This window comes from Melampsora larici-populina (assembly GCF_000204055.1).
Source record: "Melampsora larici-populina 98AG31 unplaced genomic scaffold MELLAscaffold_51, whole genome shotgun sequence".
In the NCBI taxonomy this organism is placed as follows: Eukaryota; Fungi; Basidiomycota; class Pucciniomycetes; order Pucciniales; family Melampsoraceae; genus Melampsora; species Melampsora laricis-populina.
In genome coordinates, this window is record NW_006768815.1 from 43,519 (window position 1) to 59,065 (window position 15,547).

The window sequence follows — 15,547 nt, forward strand, 5'->3', positions numbered from 1 at the left end:
CTTTTATCAAACCTAGAAGTAAATCAAAGATACACAAAGAAAGATCAGAATCAAAAAGCAAGGAAGAAGGAAAGAAAAAGGAAGAAGTAAGTGAAGAAGGAAAACAAGGGAGTGAGTGAAAAATGACCTAAGTTAAATAGCTAATATCATCAACACCCCACTACATTGAATGTGATTGATCAACTTTAACTTGATTTAAAAGTTCAGGAATTTGATCAATTACTTTTGTACTATCCTTCATAATTGATCGATTCAAAATCAATGTCATCATGTTTGATCTGAGATTGAAGTGATTCAGAACGTTTAATATTCAATTTTAATCAACCGAGTTGAGCTGAGACCCTTTCGAAAAGGATAATTTCATCGTTAAATAAACATACTTTGATATCTAACCAATCGGATTCTTGTACTTTTTCTATTTTAGTACCTGTGGTACCTGTGGTAAGATCATGATCAATTTGAATGTTGAATAAAAAGTCAAATAAATCAGCTTACATCAGGTGACAGATACTATTACCAAAGGAAATGAGATGGAAAGTTAATGAAAAGCTGCTTAAAACCTGGAAGGTGACATTTTGAGCGTCTTTAGGATTGTGCTCGATTGTCAACTCTGCTGAATATTCAAAGGTGTCGCGATCAACCGGATCAATGAAATTGGGCAGCCGATAAAAGTTTGTAGTCGGACACGCGGAAATGACACAAAATAGATTGAAGTGCGGTGTGATAATGTTAGTACAATATAATTGATGACAAATGAGTGTGATTAATGTGGATACTGACAGCCCATAGCCAGAGACCGAGGATTGTTTTGAGGAACTCGCTTTGCAATGATCATGAGAAGGCGAAAAAAGTGCACAGAAGTCAAAAGTGGTCGAGTACAAGTAAATTGGTTGCGGGTAACTGGTGAGGTAGGTGAAATTGAAAGTGGTTGAGTATGATTCCGAGTAAATTGGTTATGGGTAATTGGTGGTGTGGGTGAAATTGAAAGTGGTTGAGTAGGCTGTAGCTGATTACGGGTGATTGTGCCCGTGGAGGCCGAGGTCGGAAGGGGACTGGTGGGTTGTAGGTGATGAGTCACAACTCATTGACTGTGAAGCTGAGAGTTTTGGTGAAGGTGTAGGGCCTTTCTCGAGTCCAGCCTTTTGTAGCTTACTTCTTAATTCTTCAACTGTTGGTCTCAAAGCCTTAGTAGCGGGTGAATCCACAGTTCTTTTGATATTAGGTTCATTGCAAAGATCTGGGATATCAGTGACCATGGATGTTGCGGACTTGTTCGTTGAGCGATCAAGGCATTCATCACAACACAGATCACCTCCTAAGTTTACTGAGGGAGATAATGAGATATCTATTGTGCAGTGTATGCATCTGAAATATTTCTGTTGATAGATCAAAAAAATGCAATCAGTTTCTTGATGAACTTAACAATGGAGAAGAGAAAAGTAGAAAAACCTTGTGCCAAAAACCACGTGAACCGGCTTTCTCAAGCTGAACAAAACCTTCATCACCCACTATGACTTTCTCCCAAGCTTTACAATCCCCACGGTTGAAGAGTTTAATATAACAATTACGACAACAAAAGACACCAGCCCAATCACCTGATGATAAATCATCACGTCTTGGATCTGGATAAATTTTACCTTCACCTTTGAAAACTTCTCAACAAGCCCCACATTGACCTCTAGTTATGTTTGGATCAAGAACTGAACCAAACACATTGGTTAAAAATTCTTCTTGCGCTGCTGATAAATTAATTGAATCGGGTATGTTGGCAGTCAATGAGCGTGGGTGCAATGATTTGACTGATAATCCACGTTTGGGGGTAGGAGCTGATGTTGTTGATGGTTGAGGTTCTTTGAGTGGAGTAGGTGGTGTTACCATTCGAAGTCTGTCTTTAACTTGAATGATTGTCAAGATTCCCATTTGCTCAAAATGCCTTGAAACATTGAAACACCTTGATATCAGCTTGAAACACCTTTTTGATCAATATCAAGCATGATCAAAGCATGATTGATTGTTTGATTCAAATTGTTTATCGTGATTCTTTGAGATAGATAGTCAAAATGTTATTTGGCTCAAAGTTAAAATGACAAACACCTCAATGTCAGCTATTGAAACTTGTTGGTTGAAAGTGAATAAATCGTTGTTGTGAATATCAAAGCATGGCAGGTGTGAAAGCACTCCATGAGGATGCCGCTAGGATTGAGGCTTGTTGGTTGGAATTGGATAACTCGTGGTGGTCAATACCAAAGCATTTCAAACAATATTCTTGTGATTGATCTTGCTGGGCAGGTATAGAAGTGGGGTGGGGAATTGGAAGGCGATCAATTGAGGATGCTGCAGTCAAGAGGATAGGTTACGTGAAGTCTGCCATTTGAAGTAAGAGAGTCATGGATGCTTAAGGGCTTAGGGGGGTATATAAAGGCTTAAGGGTTTTAATCAAGTTTCGCTGGGAAACTTGGTTGTGCCTTTAGTTTTATGATTACCAAAAGATTTTATAAAAGATAAAGATATTCAAATTCACCCAACATCGCTGAATTTTCACATGATGCTTAGCAAAGCCTGTGATCATGCGAAACAATGCATAACAGACTCAGTTCTATATAATAAAGAACGTTGGGATAAAACCCATAAAGAAATTGAATTTAAAATAGGAGACAAAGTCCTAGTCTCAACAATAAACTTTACGAACATCCAAGGACCCAAGAAACTTAGGGATTCTTTCGTAGGACCATTTGTCGTTGTCAAACTGCATGGACCAAATGCAGTCAAAGTGGCACTGACGGGAGAATTTTCTAGAAAACACCCAACCTTCCCGGTGTCCCTCCTGAAACACTACAGGGAAGCAGTAGGCAAACAGCTCTCATCGCGAGCAGAAATAATCAAACAACCAGTGCCTTTCGAAGAGGAAACTGATAAGACTGTAGAAAAAGTCTTGCAGCAAAGAATGATCAAATCAAAGGGTAAAGATACCAGATTATCTTTAGTCCATCACAAAAATAAAAGCAGTGATTACGATGAATGGATAACTGAAAGCAAGATCCCAAATTCCTCAGTTTTACTTAGGAAATTCAGAGGAGAGAGAAAAAATCTTCAAAAATGAGAGATTTTTTTTTCGACCCCGGTGAGTGTCAACCTAGAGGGCAAATACTTACCCCCTAGGAAGACAAAAAATACATAAGCACTAAAAAAATAAAAAGCTCGATAAAACCCTTCTTATAGAACCCGAATCAACATACACCTCATACTCTAGTATCAAGAGTAAATAGAATACGTGAACTAAAAAGAAAGACCCTCATCCATGACAAACTGAACCAGTCAGGATGAGGTATTAAAACCAAAACCCTTTTCGAAGTGAAACCACTACAAAAACGACCAAAAAAAAGTTAGACTAGGAATCTACAACAGACCCTAACCTACCATCGCAGGCGCCAAGCCTTCCCTTAAAACCTGGTCAAGGTCAAATTTACATTCCAACCCTGACCAACTACGCACTTAGGAAAAATAAAAAACGACATTCGAAACTAATATAAATACCAGAGTCGAATGCAAACAAAGACAGGATCCCCATCCTATATCACCCAAACAACTTTTACTTTTACCAGAAACTTGAAATTCTATAACAATCAAAGAACCCCAGCCAAATACATTTAAATTAGATTAGTATAACTTTTTGTTACGAATCTATTTTTTATCGTCACCTTTGTGGTTTCTTCACAATTGATTATCGACTTCAAACTTACTCTGATAAAAGATCACCGTTATCCGGAACTTTATTCCCTTTCATACCTAGTCGAAGATAGTTCTCAGATCCTCTTTTACGATAAGAACTAAACATTCTTAAAGTTGAGAAGTAGAGCTTATTGACTCACCCTGGGGAAGGATTACATTTGTAACCTCCTGTAGGAGACCAGTTGACTATATTGATTATACTTAATGTGAGTACTCATACTTGTTGCTGAGACAGCCAGTCTAAAACACTAACCGACAAAAGTCCTGATCTCTAACTTGTAGGCTTGAATTTACTTCAATAAAATGACCACCTCTTTTATTGTAACAAAGCCGCAAAACTTCTTTATTTCAAAGAATACTCTATCTGTACGTACATTCAGTTCATTTTAGTCTAACTTTCATAGACTCAAGCTGACAAAGACTCTATATGAATGAAATATAACCGTAACTTGAAATTGTGAGAATTAATTGAAACCCGCCTCTATGATGTTTAAATATTTTGTGAACCCATGACCGCCTTGAATGATAATTAAAGTAAGTGAAATAGTAAAAAATGAAATAATAAATTGAAACATAACCATTGATTTGATAAAATCTTCACGCCGAATTTAATTGATTTGAACCTGCCGCTAATAAATTTTTGTATTGTAAATTTTCTATGACCCTGTTTGACTTGTATGACTTTTGTTAAAATGATGTTAACTCCAATAATTTTGTTAAAGTAATTTCAGCACCCGTAATTTTCAAGGAACCTTTGTAAGAATAAAAAAAATAGAAACCCCGCCAACTAAATTTGTAAAAACCCAAAATAACCAAAAAAAGAAAAAAAAAATTAAGACTATAAAAAAAACTTGTAAAATAAATTGATAAGTGAAGAACCCGCCACTACTTTGTGTTTTGTTCCCTCTTCACTAATATGATTTTAATACCCTCTTGATTGAATAATTGATTGAATGAAATAAGCAAAATAAAATGAAATGAAAGAAACATAACCATAATCTAAGAAAATTGAAAATTAACCTGCAACTGAATTTTAAAATAAAGAAATCCGCCTCTGAAGTAACCCACAGCCGTGATTCAATGAAGAAAACATAACATAAAAAAAGAAAAAAGATAGAGAAACATAACTCAAAAAGAAACATAACCATAAAAAAATCTAAAAAATAAGTCAAAAAAAACCACAATCTATATTGTATTTTTATTTACTTTTGTAATTTTAATTTAAACATCAAACTCCTCATCACTTTCTTCCCATCGTGAACCTTAATCCATAAAATCTTCACCACTTTGTTGTTCATTTAAATCTTCTTCATCTGTACTTTCTTCTACTTCATTTGTGCCTCTTGCATAAAATTTCTTGACATGAGAAGCCGCATACCTTCGCCGTAATTCAGTACCATCTAATTCTTCCAAAACAAAAGACCCCATATGTAATTGTTCTTTGACTTTATAAGGACCATTCCATCTATTTTCAAATAATTTACCCCATTGACTTTCTAAAGATGCATTATAAACTAAAACCATATCACCAACTTCCAAAGGACTTTTCCTTAATTTGTGCGCATTTTTCTTATCGCAATACCTAACACTTTCTTCTCTAACTCTCATCATTTTACTGCAAGCATTATCCATCATTTCTTCTCTTCTTAATAATTGTTCAGTTCTTGCTTCTAATAATTCAGCTCTTGTATGTACTTCTTCCCAATTAACTCCTAAGAAAGTTCCAGCCTCAACATCAACAGGTAAGACCGCTCTTTGACCAAAAACCATCTCATAAGGTGAAACTCCTGTAGTTCTTTTTGTTGAAATTCTATCTGCAAATAAAACCATTGGTAAAGTCTTCCGCCAAGCGCTTGGATTTGTACTACACATTTTGACTAAGGTATCCTTGATTGGCTTGGGCCTCTCTCAACCATTCCAGCTGCCTGTGTGTAATAAGGTGTAACAATTCTAAGTTTTGCTCCACACTTTTCAACTGCTTCGACTAATTCATCTTTGAATTCACCTCCTCCATCAACTGTAACCGTTTTAGTTGCACCGTACCTAAATATCCACTCTTTTTCTAAAAAATCAGCAACCTTATCCGCCTTTGAATTTACCAAAGGTACCGCTTCAACCCATCCTGATAAATCATCTCTAGCAACCACTAAATATTTATGTTGTCCAGCTTTAATATGTACAGCATCCATACTAATTTTACCGAATAAAGTAGCTTCACCTGTAGCATGACCCAATTCTTTGGGTGTTAAGTAACTCCGCTTTTGACAAGCTTCACAACTTTGAACCCATTCCCGCACAGACTTCTTCAAACTTGGCCACCAAAACCTAAGTACTATCCTTCTGTAAGTTTCTTCAACTCCTCTATGACCTAAACCTTCATGTAATTGTTCTAAAATCCAATCTTGACCTTCAACATTTGTAACTACAGCCTGAGCCATAGGATTTTGCCGCCGCATTAACCTTCCATTATCCAAATAAAACTTATCACTCTTCCTCTTAATTGATCTAAATTCTTCATCACTAATATCTTCAGGTCTGATTAAATTTTCTAAGTAATTGACTAAACGTTTCCAGAATCCAACTTGTTCCCATCTTGCGTCACCATCAAGTAAATCTTCATTGATAATTAAATCTCCACAATAAATTCCAAAATCTTAATCATTGTTTGCAACATCAATAAGTTTCTTCTCTCCATTAAATTCCTCAGCATCACTATCTAAATCACTATCTTGAGGTCTGCGTGATAAACCATCTGGCATAGTGAAAGTCTTACCCGCTTTATGAACCAAGTCAAAAGAAAATCATTGAATAAAAGAAACCCATCTAGTCATGGGAGCATTAGGTAAATCAGGAGTATTAATCATTTGAATCAAAGCTTTAGCATCTACTTGTAACTCAAAATGTTGACCCCATAAATGAACGTGTAATTTCTTCAACATCTTTGCAACTCCACATAATTCTAATTTTGGTTGTGAGTACCTTGATTCAACTTCAGTAAATGTAACAGATTCATACAACACTGGTCTATCTTTCTTAATTTTATCTTCTTGAGTTAATACCGCACCAGCCGCAATATAACTTGAATCAACTGCTAATTCTAATTTACCTGCATCTTCACCATAAGTAATACTCTTCAAAGTAATTTCTCTACCTACAATTTCCTTCAATTTTTCAAATACATCTTGACATACACTATCCCAATCCCAATCAACTCCCTTCCTTGTTAATCTTCTTAAAGGAGAAGATACCTCAGAGAAACCTTCAATAAACATTCTTACATAAACAAATACACCTAAAAAGCCTCTAATTTGTCCTGGATCTTTTGGTACTGGCCAAGTTTGAATTTTGTTCTTCTTCTTATTTGAAATAGTGCGCCCATGAAAACCAACTACATGTCCCACAATTTCTGATTCAGGTACACATGCAGCAAACTTCTTTCCTGAAACTGTAAGTCCAGCTTCCTCAATTCTGAATAAAATTCTTTCAAATGTAACCGCATACTCATAAATAAATCTTCTGATACCTTCATTTTCAAATAAAACTTCATTTTCATAATCATCTCTTGGACCCATAATTCCACCATCATCAATAAATACACCCGCATGTTCAGGAATCTCATCTTGTAAAATCCACATCATTTGAGCTTGATAAACTGCAACTGAATTTGTTGCACCTTGAGGAAGTCTAGTCAATTGAAATCTACCTAAAGGAGTCTCAAAAGTAGTCAAAGTTCTTGACTCAACCGCCAATTCCCTCTCATCATAACCACCCATAATATCACCAAGTCCATAACATGACCTTCCTGCAAAAGCTTCAACAAATTCTTCTGGAGCTGGTGGTACACCTGCATCCTTAATTGTAACTTTATTTAACTCTCATAAATCATGAACTACTCGAAGTTTTCCATCATGCTTAATTACACAAAATACTGGGCTTGAATAACTTGAAGTACTTTGCTCATATAAACCAGTTCTCAATCTTTGTCTGACTAATTCAATATATTCATGTCTTTTAGCTTTAGGAATCGGAATAACTTTCTTCTGCCAAGGTTCATGATCAACCACAGGAATAATATAAGGTAATCCATATTCATGTCTTAAAACACCTCTTTCACTTTCATTAAATGCAATTGATTTTTCTCTCAAGACAATAACACGTAAAATTAATTTCATTTCTTCACTACTTAACCAACCAGGCGGACCAAAATTAACCATCTTAAGTCTTTCTTCAGTAACCTTTTCAGTTTCCATAAATTCAGGAGGAGTCTTGAGAACAGGAGTTTCATAAGGATCCCTCGACAGAGATGGTCTTTGAAGTGGAGGATTAAGATATTGAGGCATTGGTTCATTCACTGGCCTGATCTTCTTAGCCACTGGTTTGTACTTGGTTTCTCCAACAATAAGTCCACCTTCTTTAAAGTCCTTACATACCAATTCTTGTTCCTTCATACCCAATCCACTTGCCAAATAAGATAATGAAATCAATTCTTCTTCTTCAAATAAACCATCTTCATTCTTGAACCGTAATAATCTTCTCTTTCCACGTCTTGAACCTCTTCTTCTCACCGCCAACATAGATGCCTCGGATTGAAAAATCCGAGGCATCATCGGATGGAAACCCTCGGACAGGTCTTGTCCAAGGATTTGAGTCTGATGATACCTTGGATTTTTCAATCCAAGGCATCTTTGTTGGCTGTGTCTTGCTTTACATTTACCGCTGTTCAAACATTTACCACCATAAAAATTATTAAACTCATCATCATTTGAAATAAAATTAAATTGAGAAAAAAAGAAATTGAATAAGAGTCGAAAGAAAAGTTTTGATTTTGAATATACAGCTACTCAAGGGTCAGATGGCAGTTTTTGGCCTCATTGTGTTGCAGACGGATTTTACCTCCAAGTCCAAAACTTGAAATTATAACATTTTTGACTTGAAACCTTACAATAAAATATGTCAAACTTTCTCTAGACGTCTCTGTCTTGGCCTATGACTGACGGTTTCTTCTTAGAAACCGGGTCCAGAATGTCGTGGATCACATTCCAAGGATCCAACCCATTCCTGACCACTTCAGGGTCGGACACAATCACCAACTCTTTTTCCTTCCCACACAATTCTCCTCCCCTTGTTCATAAACTTTCCATTTGTACGACTCCAATTCAACCTCCAGTCAGCAACCGGTGATGCAGCCGGGGTTCACACAAAAACATCAAGACACATCACCGTTGGCGCTCAGAATGATATGAGTGTTTCTTTAGCTAAATACCTTCTTGTTCCTCTCATATCACACAAGGAACGTTTTCATACAATCAAGGAAGGTAAGAGTTCCTAAGAGTTCAGTTTCCTATGACCTCAATCATACCTATCAGAGCTCGAGGTGTAGCTGACCATTCAATGATTATTGATTTGTTTTTTCGGTGAAAGCAATCTTTCAAATCACCATTGATTCCATCCACCCAAAAAGTTTTGATTCAAGATTTTCTCTTGGCATATTCTAATCAAATTCAACTCAATTCTTTGCTCGTAATCAATGTCTTTCAACTTCTTCAACGGTTTCGATTGAAGGCCCAGAAGAAGAACTATCAAGAATTATACCATCAAATCCATCCAAGCCAAACAAAGCTCATTGCGTTTTTCAAACTCATTCATATTCAAATCAATCGGTTCGCATTCAAAGTGTTCAGTTGTCTTCCATCTAACCTTTGATTCTTTTGTCATTCGATTCTGCCACCTTGTTTTCCACCCGGTTGCTTTTCGATCACTAGCTGTCATCTTGGTCGGAGCTAATTTATCGATTCTACCGCCAAATCAATATTCAAATCAATTGTTTCGCAATTCAAGCGTTCAGTTGGCTTCCATCTAACCTTTGATTCTTGGTTCATTCAATTCTGCCACCTTGTTTTTTGCCCGGTTGCTTTCGAATCACTAGCTGCCATCTCTGTCGGAATCAAATTATTGATTCTGCCGCCAAATATTTCTACGTAGCATCATTCTAAAGGTATAAAAGCAGCCTTCGGTCTCAGTGTCCGTTTTCAATCAAGCCATCTCAACTCCGGTTAATCCAAGAATTCGAAAGTTTCTGTTTCCAAAGTCACTCATCTATTCACCAACCCTTATTGTCAGCTGCTTAATATTTCTCATTCTTTGTTTATGAGTCTAAACACAAGGCTGATGCCTCTTGCTTCTATTTTCTTCTTTGTTGCATTAGTTAGACATCCAATCTAGCTCCGAAAATATTACTTGATCAATATAGTGGGGATGTTTTGTATATGCTTGAACCTTTTCAAGCACTGAGTTTACAGTGTTTTGTTTTTTTATATAATTTTTACGCAGAGATGTCTCTTCCACCACCTTTGTCCAACCCCAGCCAGCCCTCAAGCCAGCCCTTATCAGGTCATGTTGACTCTTACACTGCAAAGATAATATATTTTTCCACAGTGAAAAATGATTGCATTTATTTTAAAATGATTGACAAAAAACCGTTTCTGAAATTTAGGGCCCAGTTTTAGCCCAAAATTCTTGACAAACGGATTGCAGAGAGATACAATGCTGTTTGTCCTTGAACGTTTTTTTCAAGTTGGCTAGAGTGTTTTACTCAGAAGTAACTCAGCAAGCAATTCCTGATACTTTTTTCGGTTTTTGAAAGCTCACAGCAGTTCAAAAAATCCAGAAAAATCAGAACAGATCAAAAATGCCCTTTGTGATGTTCAGTGATTTTCTTGTATTTTTTGGTGCCTTTGTCTTGGATATATGCTAGGTATAACACCAAAAGTTGTTCTCTGTTTGCCAAATAAATTGTAAATGTATTTTGGGTCACCAATGTATCAAATGTGGACCGATGATCCTGAAATGTTTTCCACACAATGGCACATCCTTTTTTGTGTTGCAAATTTTTTTCCGGATGGTTTTGGAGCCTTGTACATATGTCAGCATAATATATATAGTTTTAACAATACACATGTGATGGTATACATACTGAGCCAGCAAGATCCCGAAAAAAACGTTCAACAAAGGGGATGCTGTCCTTCACTTATGATTTTTTTTCTGGCTTGGTCTTGTAAATTTTGGAGGCTTAAATGAGTGCGCAAGTTCTGCATTTCTGTCTATCTTGCCAAAAAATCTGGGAAATCACCCAACGGAGTGCTAGAATTTTTCTATGTCCGCCAAATTCTTCCACTGGAAAGAAAATCACACAATTTTACTTATCTGATTTTTTCAGATTTTTTGGACCAATATGAAGCATGCCATTTCAATTGCTGGTTTCAATCATTTTTCACCATGGAAAAATATATTATCTTTGCAGTGTTATGAGTTTTCCCTCTATCTCGATTGATCCCTGTATGCAGATAGATACTGTCCATCTTGTCGTCAGGGTTTGACCGGCCGTCTGACATCTTTGAAGGACCAGACGCCCCTTGCACTTTCATCAAGGGCCCCTTGTTCCGTGCGGGATCCGATGCCAGAATTGCTTTTGATCAAAAACACGAGGTTGTCATTGACATTATCTTTAAGCTTCATGCTCACAGCGCAATGCCCCTTGGGGGCGTTATTCCACAAAAGGTCGCCAATTGTCGCAGGTCCTCGGGAATCACGAAGGCCCCTCTTGTCGATTCGAAAACTTTCAACAACGGCGAGCCGATAGAGTTCAAGGCTTGCTTTTATGGCAAGTCTTTGAACAACTTAAAGAAGATTTGCGCTAAATTATGTGACGTGCATGCCCCACTAATGGAGCAACTACTTTTGACGAGTGAGATAGCACCTTCAATCATTTGGAAAGGTATTGTTGGTAGAACCAAGGTGGTTCTGGATGGTCATAAAGGGTGGTTTGAGTTTGTCGAGTTGCTCAAAAAGTCTAAGAAGAAGAAAGGGTCCATCATGATGCTGCACAAGGACGAGGTGGCCAAGGCTCAAAAACACGCTAAAGTAAGTTTCCATCTCATTATTATTTGGATTTCATTGTATCTTGGTCATTTTTCCTTTGGTTAGTTTGTTGGGCAATGTTGTGGGCTGATTCGAATGCATTTGATTTGCTATCAGATGACGGCTGCTAAGCGCCTAATTGCTACGGCGGCTGGGCCTGCGTCTGGACAGGGAGGCCAAGAGTTGGAGGTAGTTACTGCCCGATTAGCAGTGAGTCTTTCCGAAATTTTGATCATTATCACGTTACATTGGCTTAACTCGTTCTTGATGTTTACTAATTGATCGCACAGGCATCCGAAGCTGTGGTCAAACTACATGATACCACAGCCCAGATCTACCATCAGCACGCTGAACAATCACACGGAGGTGATGGGGTGATCCTAGTAGCCCCATGAGATCCCATGTTTCAATACCGGTTTACTCTCCGATGTGCCTTCGAGTGGGCCAAAGCGATTGTAAGTTGCCTATCTGCCAATTTTTTCCTTTTCTACTGGTTATTTGATTCATACTGAAAGCAGATGATCCTTATGCAGGAGGCTGAATTGGCCACAATGCATATGCCACCCGATACTAACAAGTACTGGGCCAAAATGGCCAAAACTCGTGTTTTCCATCGGTCTTTGAGTGTCCGTGATTGTGTCAACCTGCGTCTAGGTGCGCGTAGGGAGGCCAGTTCGACTCGTCCATCGGTTGGCAAGGTTGCCAAAGAAAGCGCAAGTCCTACCCCTGGGGGTAGTAAGGCCAAATGCCTAGTCATTTCCTGTGATGACCGAGACCGAGTAATCTCGGATTCGGAACCTGAACGTTGTGGAAAGCAAATTCTTCCACAGCATTTTTTCTCACATTATCATCACTATGGGTTTTTTTATCTGATGATCCGAACATTCATAATCTCAAAGCTCAACAGGCTAAATATTCACTTAAACTCACACACACACTAAACTTGTTCTTTTACTTGAGATCACTCAATTTTCAGTTTAGTTTTATTTAAACAATTTATTTCTCATTATTATTTACACATCTTTGAAAACATACATATATATCAATCAAATTGAATTGCATCACATAGATCATATCAAATCTTTATAAAGTGAATTAAGATACAAATAAGTTAGATTAAATGATAAGTTAGAATTCAAAGAGAATTGAATCAATTTTGATCAACACACTCAAGCATATTCAATATAGTAAAAAAAAGATAGGAAAAAGGGATTGAATAAAAGAAGATTAGGTTGGCAGAAGAGAAGAAAAGCAGGGGATAAGGAATACAAGAGGAACTTACAGTTGTAGTTGAAGATATCAGTCGAAATTTGAGCTTGAAAGCTTGATTAAACAAGGAGACTCGGGCGGAGCTGAAGTATGATGTTACGGTGCATTCAAATTGTGGAGGAAAATGTTAAGAACAGTTAAGATCGAAATATAGATAACAAAAGATGAGAAAGTGGAGAAGAAGTATGATAAGATCAGTATGCATGATGGAAATCAATGAAAAGAGATAAGGAAGAAACTCACTTACTTAGATAACAGCCAAAATCGAAATCTAAAAGGATCAAGATCAAAGTTTGAGATCAAAATTAGAATAGAAATGAATTTTCGATTTTGAGGTTCAAATTTGAAAGACTATTTCAACATCAGGTTGAGAAAGAAGTTGAATGAAGTAGTTTGATAAAGATTGTAGCTGGAAAGAACATGAGATTGAAATTGAGTTGATGAGATTGAATAGATTGAAGTTGAATTGGAGGGGTTAAGAAGTTTAAATGAATCAGCAAGTAAAATGAGATACAGAAGATGGGAAGGTGGAGAAAAAGAACATACCAAGTAAACCAGAATAAAGGGTCCTGATCGAAATTGAAATGAAGATTGATTATGAATCAAAGATGAGGATCAATTTTGAGGTTCACAGCTAAACGGAAGAATGAGAGTTGTGTCAGTATAAAGCAAAGATCAAAAGAAACTGAATGAAACTTACTTATATAAAGGAGCAAGATCAAGATTGAAGGTCAAGATCGAAATTGAAATGGTGGTTGATTGATTGAAGTGGAGATGATTAAAAGCAAAGATGATGTGATTAAGTTACAGAATCCAGGTTTGTAATAGAGTATTAAGTTGAAATTTATCAAATAGATACCTAGATGCGAAATGAGAACAAATCAAAATTAAAACAAAGATGATATAGTCAGTAAACAAGAACAAACAAAATGAATTAAAACTTTACTTAGAAGAAAACAGTCAAAATCGAATTTAATGAATCTAAGATCCAAAGAAGAATGGTTAAGAAAAGAAAATAGAGAGTTAGTACAGTGAGAAAGTGGAGAAGATAGAATAGGAAGGAAATTACATACCAAGTAAACCAAAAACAAGGGTTCTAATTGAAATTGAAATGGAAACTGGTTGTGATTGAAAGTATCTCAGTATGTTGAAGGTTATAGTTGGGGAAGCTGAGATCGAAATGATTAATTGAATATGAATTTCGATTTTGAGGTTCATAGCTAAAAGAAAGAATGGAATCAAAAAAAAGGAGTCAATAAAGGAACAAACAAAGACAAAGAAAATGAGAGAACCTACTTAAAAGAAGGTCAAGATCGAATTTAGATAAGAGAAATAAAGGATGAGATAGTGGAGAAAGAATTGAAAAGCTTACGTTGTGTGATTTGAAAGGGAAAGTCCGATCGGAGATGAAAATGAAATTTGGAAGGAGGGATGGATCGAGAATTTTGGGAAGCATCTATCTGTCTGGTCTCGTTTTTGTGTTTTGGGTGTCTGTGTGTAGAATCTTTTTCTTTTTTTTTGGTGATCCATCCATCGGATCATCCTTGTGATTTTTCTTGGCATCGTTTTGATTGTGTCTGAGCAATCAAGTGTTTTCTGAGTCCAATAGTGTCTAGTCGTAGTAGTTAGGAGTGTGTTATCTTTCTCATTTTTTTTGAAGATCCGTCCATGGGATCATCATCGTAGTTTTTTCATATTTTTCTTTTATTTTTTGATCGTATGTTGAAGTTAAAGTCCTAGAGTTATTGAATGGAATAGTTTTTTTTGTTAGTAAGGGCTTCTTTGATAACAGAGACAAAGAAAGAAAAGCTCTTACCTTTATTTTTTGTACCCATCCTTGATAACAGAGACAAGGAAATCATTTGAAACGTGACTTTAGTTTTTTTTATTGAGTAGAAATAGTTTGTTGAAGTCTTTACTGGTGTTTGTTGTTGTGTTTTGCTGAGCTCGGCCATCAAGTGAAAGTGTTATATTTTATTTTAGTTTGTTAACATCAAAGTCTGTCGGATTCAAGATCAGGGCCGGGTTTTTTTTATCAGGGCTTTCCAGATTATAATTTTTTTATCACACGTAGCAACAGTTACATTAAAATTTGGAATCAACATAGTTTCTTATCACAACCTCGTATAGTTTAGTGTAGGGTATCATTGGAATCCACCAGATCTTGCATATATTTCAGAATTATTAGAAAAGTGTTATGGGTTATATTTGTGAACGTCAAAAGTAGTTAGAGATTTGCTTCATTGTTTTTTTTTTATTTTTGAACTTTATATTCAAGGTTGAGGGCAGCTTCACCGCACCTGAGTTTCTACGTACTTCATCAGTGGAATCTCATCCCCTCTCGGGCTCAGCCTACGCCACACAGCGTAGGAGTTCTACAACGTGAGGCCGCAAAGTTTCACCAAAAGGGGAAACATGAGTTTATCTATCTCATATCCAACTTAAATCGTATCCAATCTGATTGATTTTTTCCTTTCCTCATGTTCAATGAACCGCAGTTGTTCAATCCAAAGTTGATCGACAACTGATCCCAGCCCTGAGCCCAACTCGTCCAACTTTCTCTTGCCCATCTTGGAGGCCAAGCCAAACTTACCTAAAACCCAATATGGTAAGTTTCATTACTTCTTTCTCT

At 36.7% G+C, this 15,547-nt stretch overlaps 1 protein-coding gene across 1 annotated transcript; it reads right to left on the reverse strand.

Moving 5' to 3' along the window:
* Positions 1-1,010: 1,010 nt before the first annotated feature.
* On the reverse strand, positions 1,011-1,920 carry MELLADRAFT_92618 (uncharacterized protein; the record flags this gene model as incomplete). Its single annotated transcript, XM_007415541.1, has 3 exons — positions 1,011-1,376; positions 1,450-1,622; positions 1,671-1,920. The coding sequence occupies 3 exons, from the start codon at positions 1,918-1,920 to the stop codon at positions 1,011-1,013; spliced, it is 789 nt and encodes a 262-aa protein (XP_007415603.1).
* Between the last annotated feature and the right edge of the window lie 13,627 nt (positions 1,921-15,547).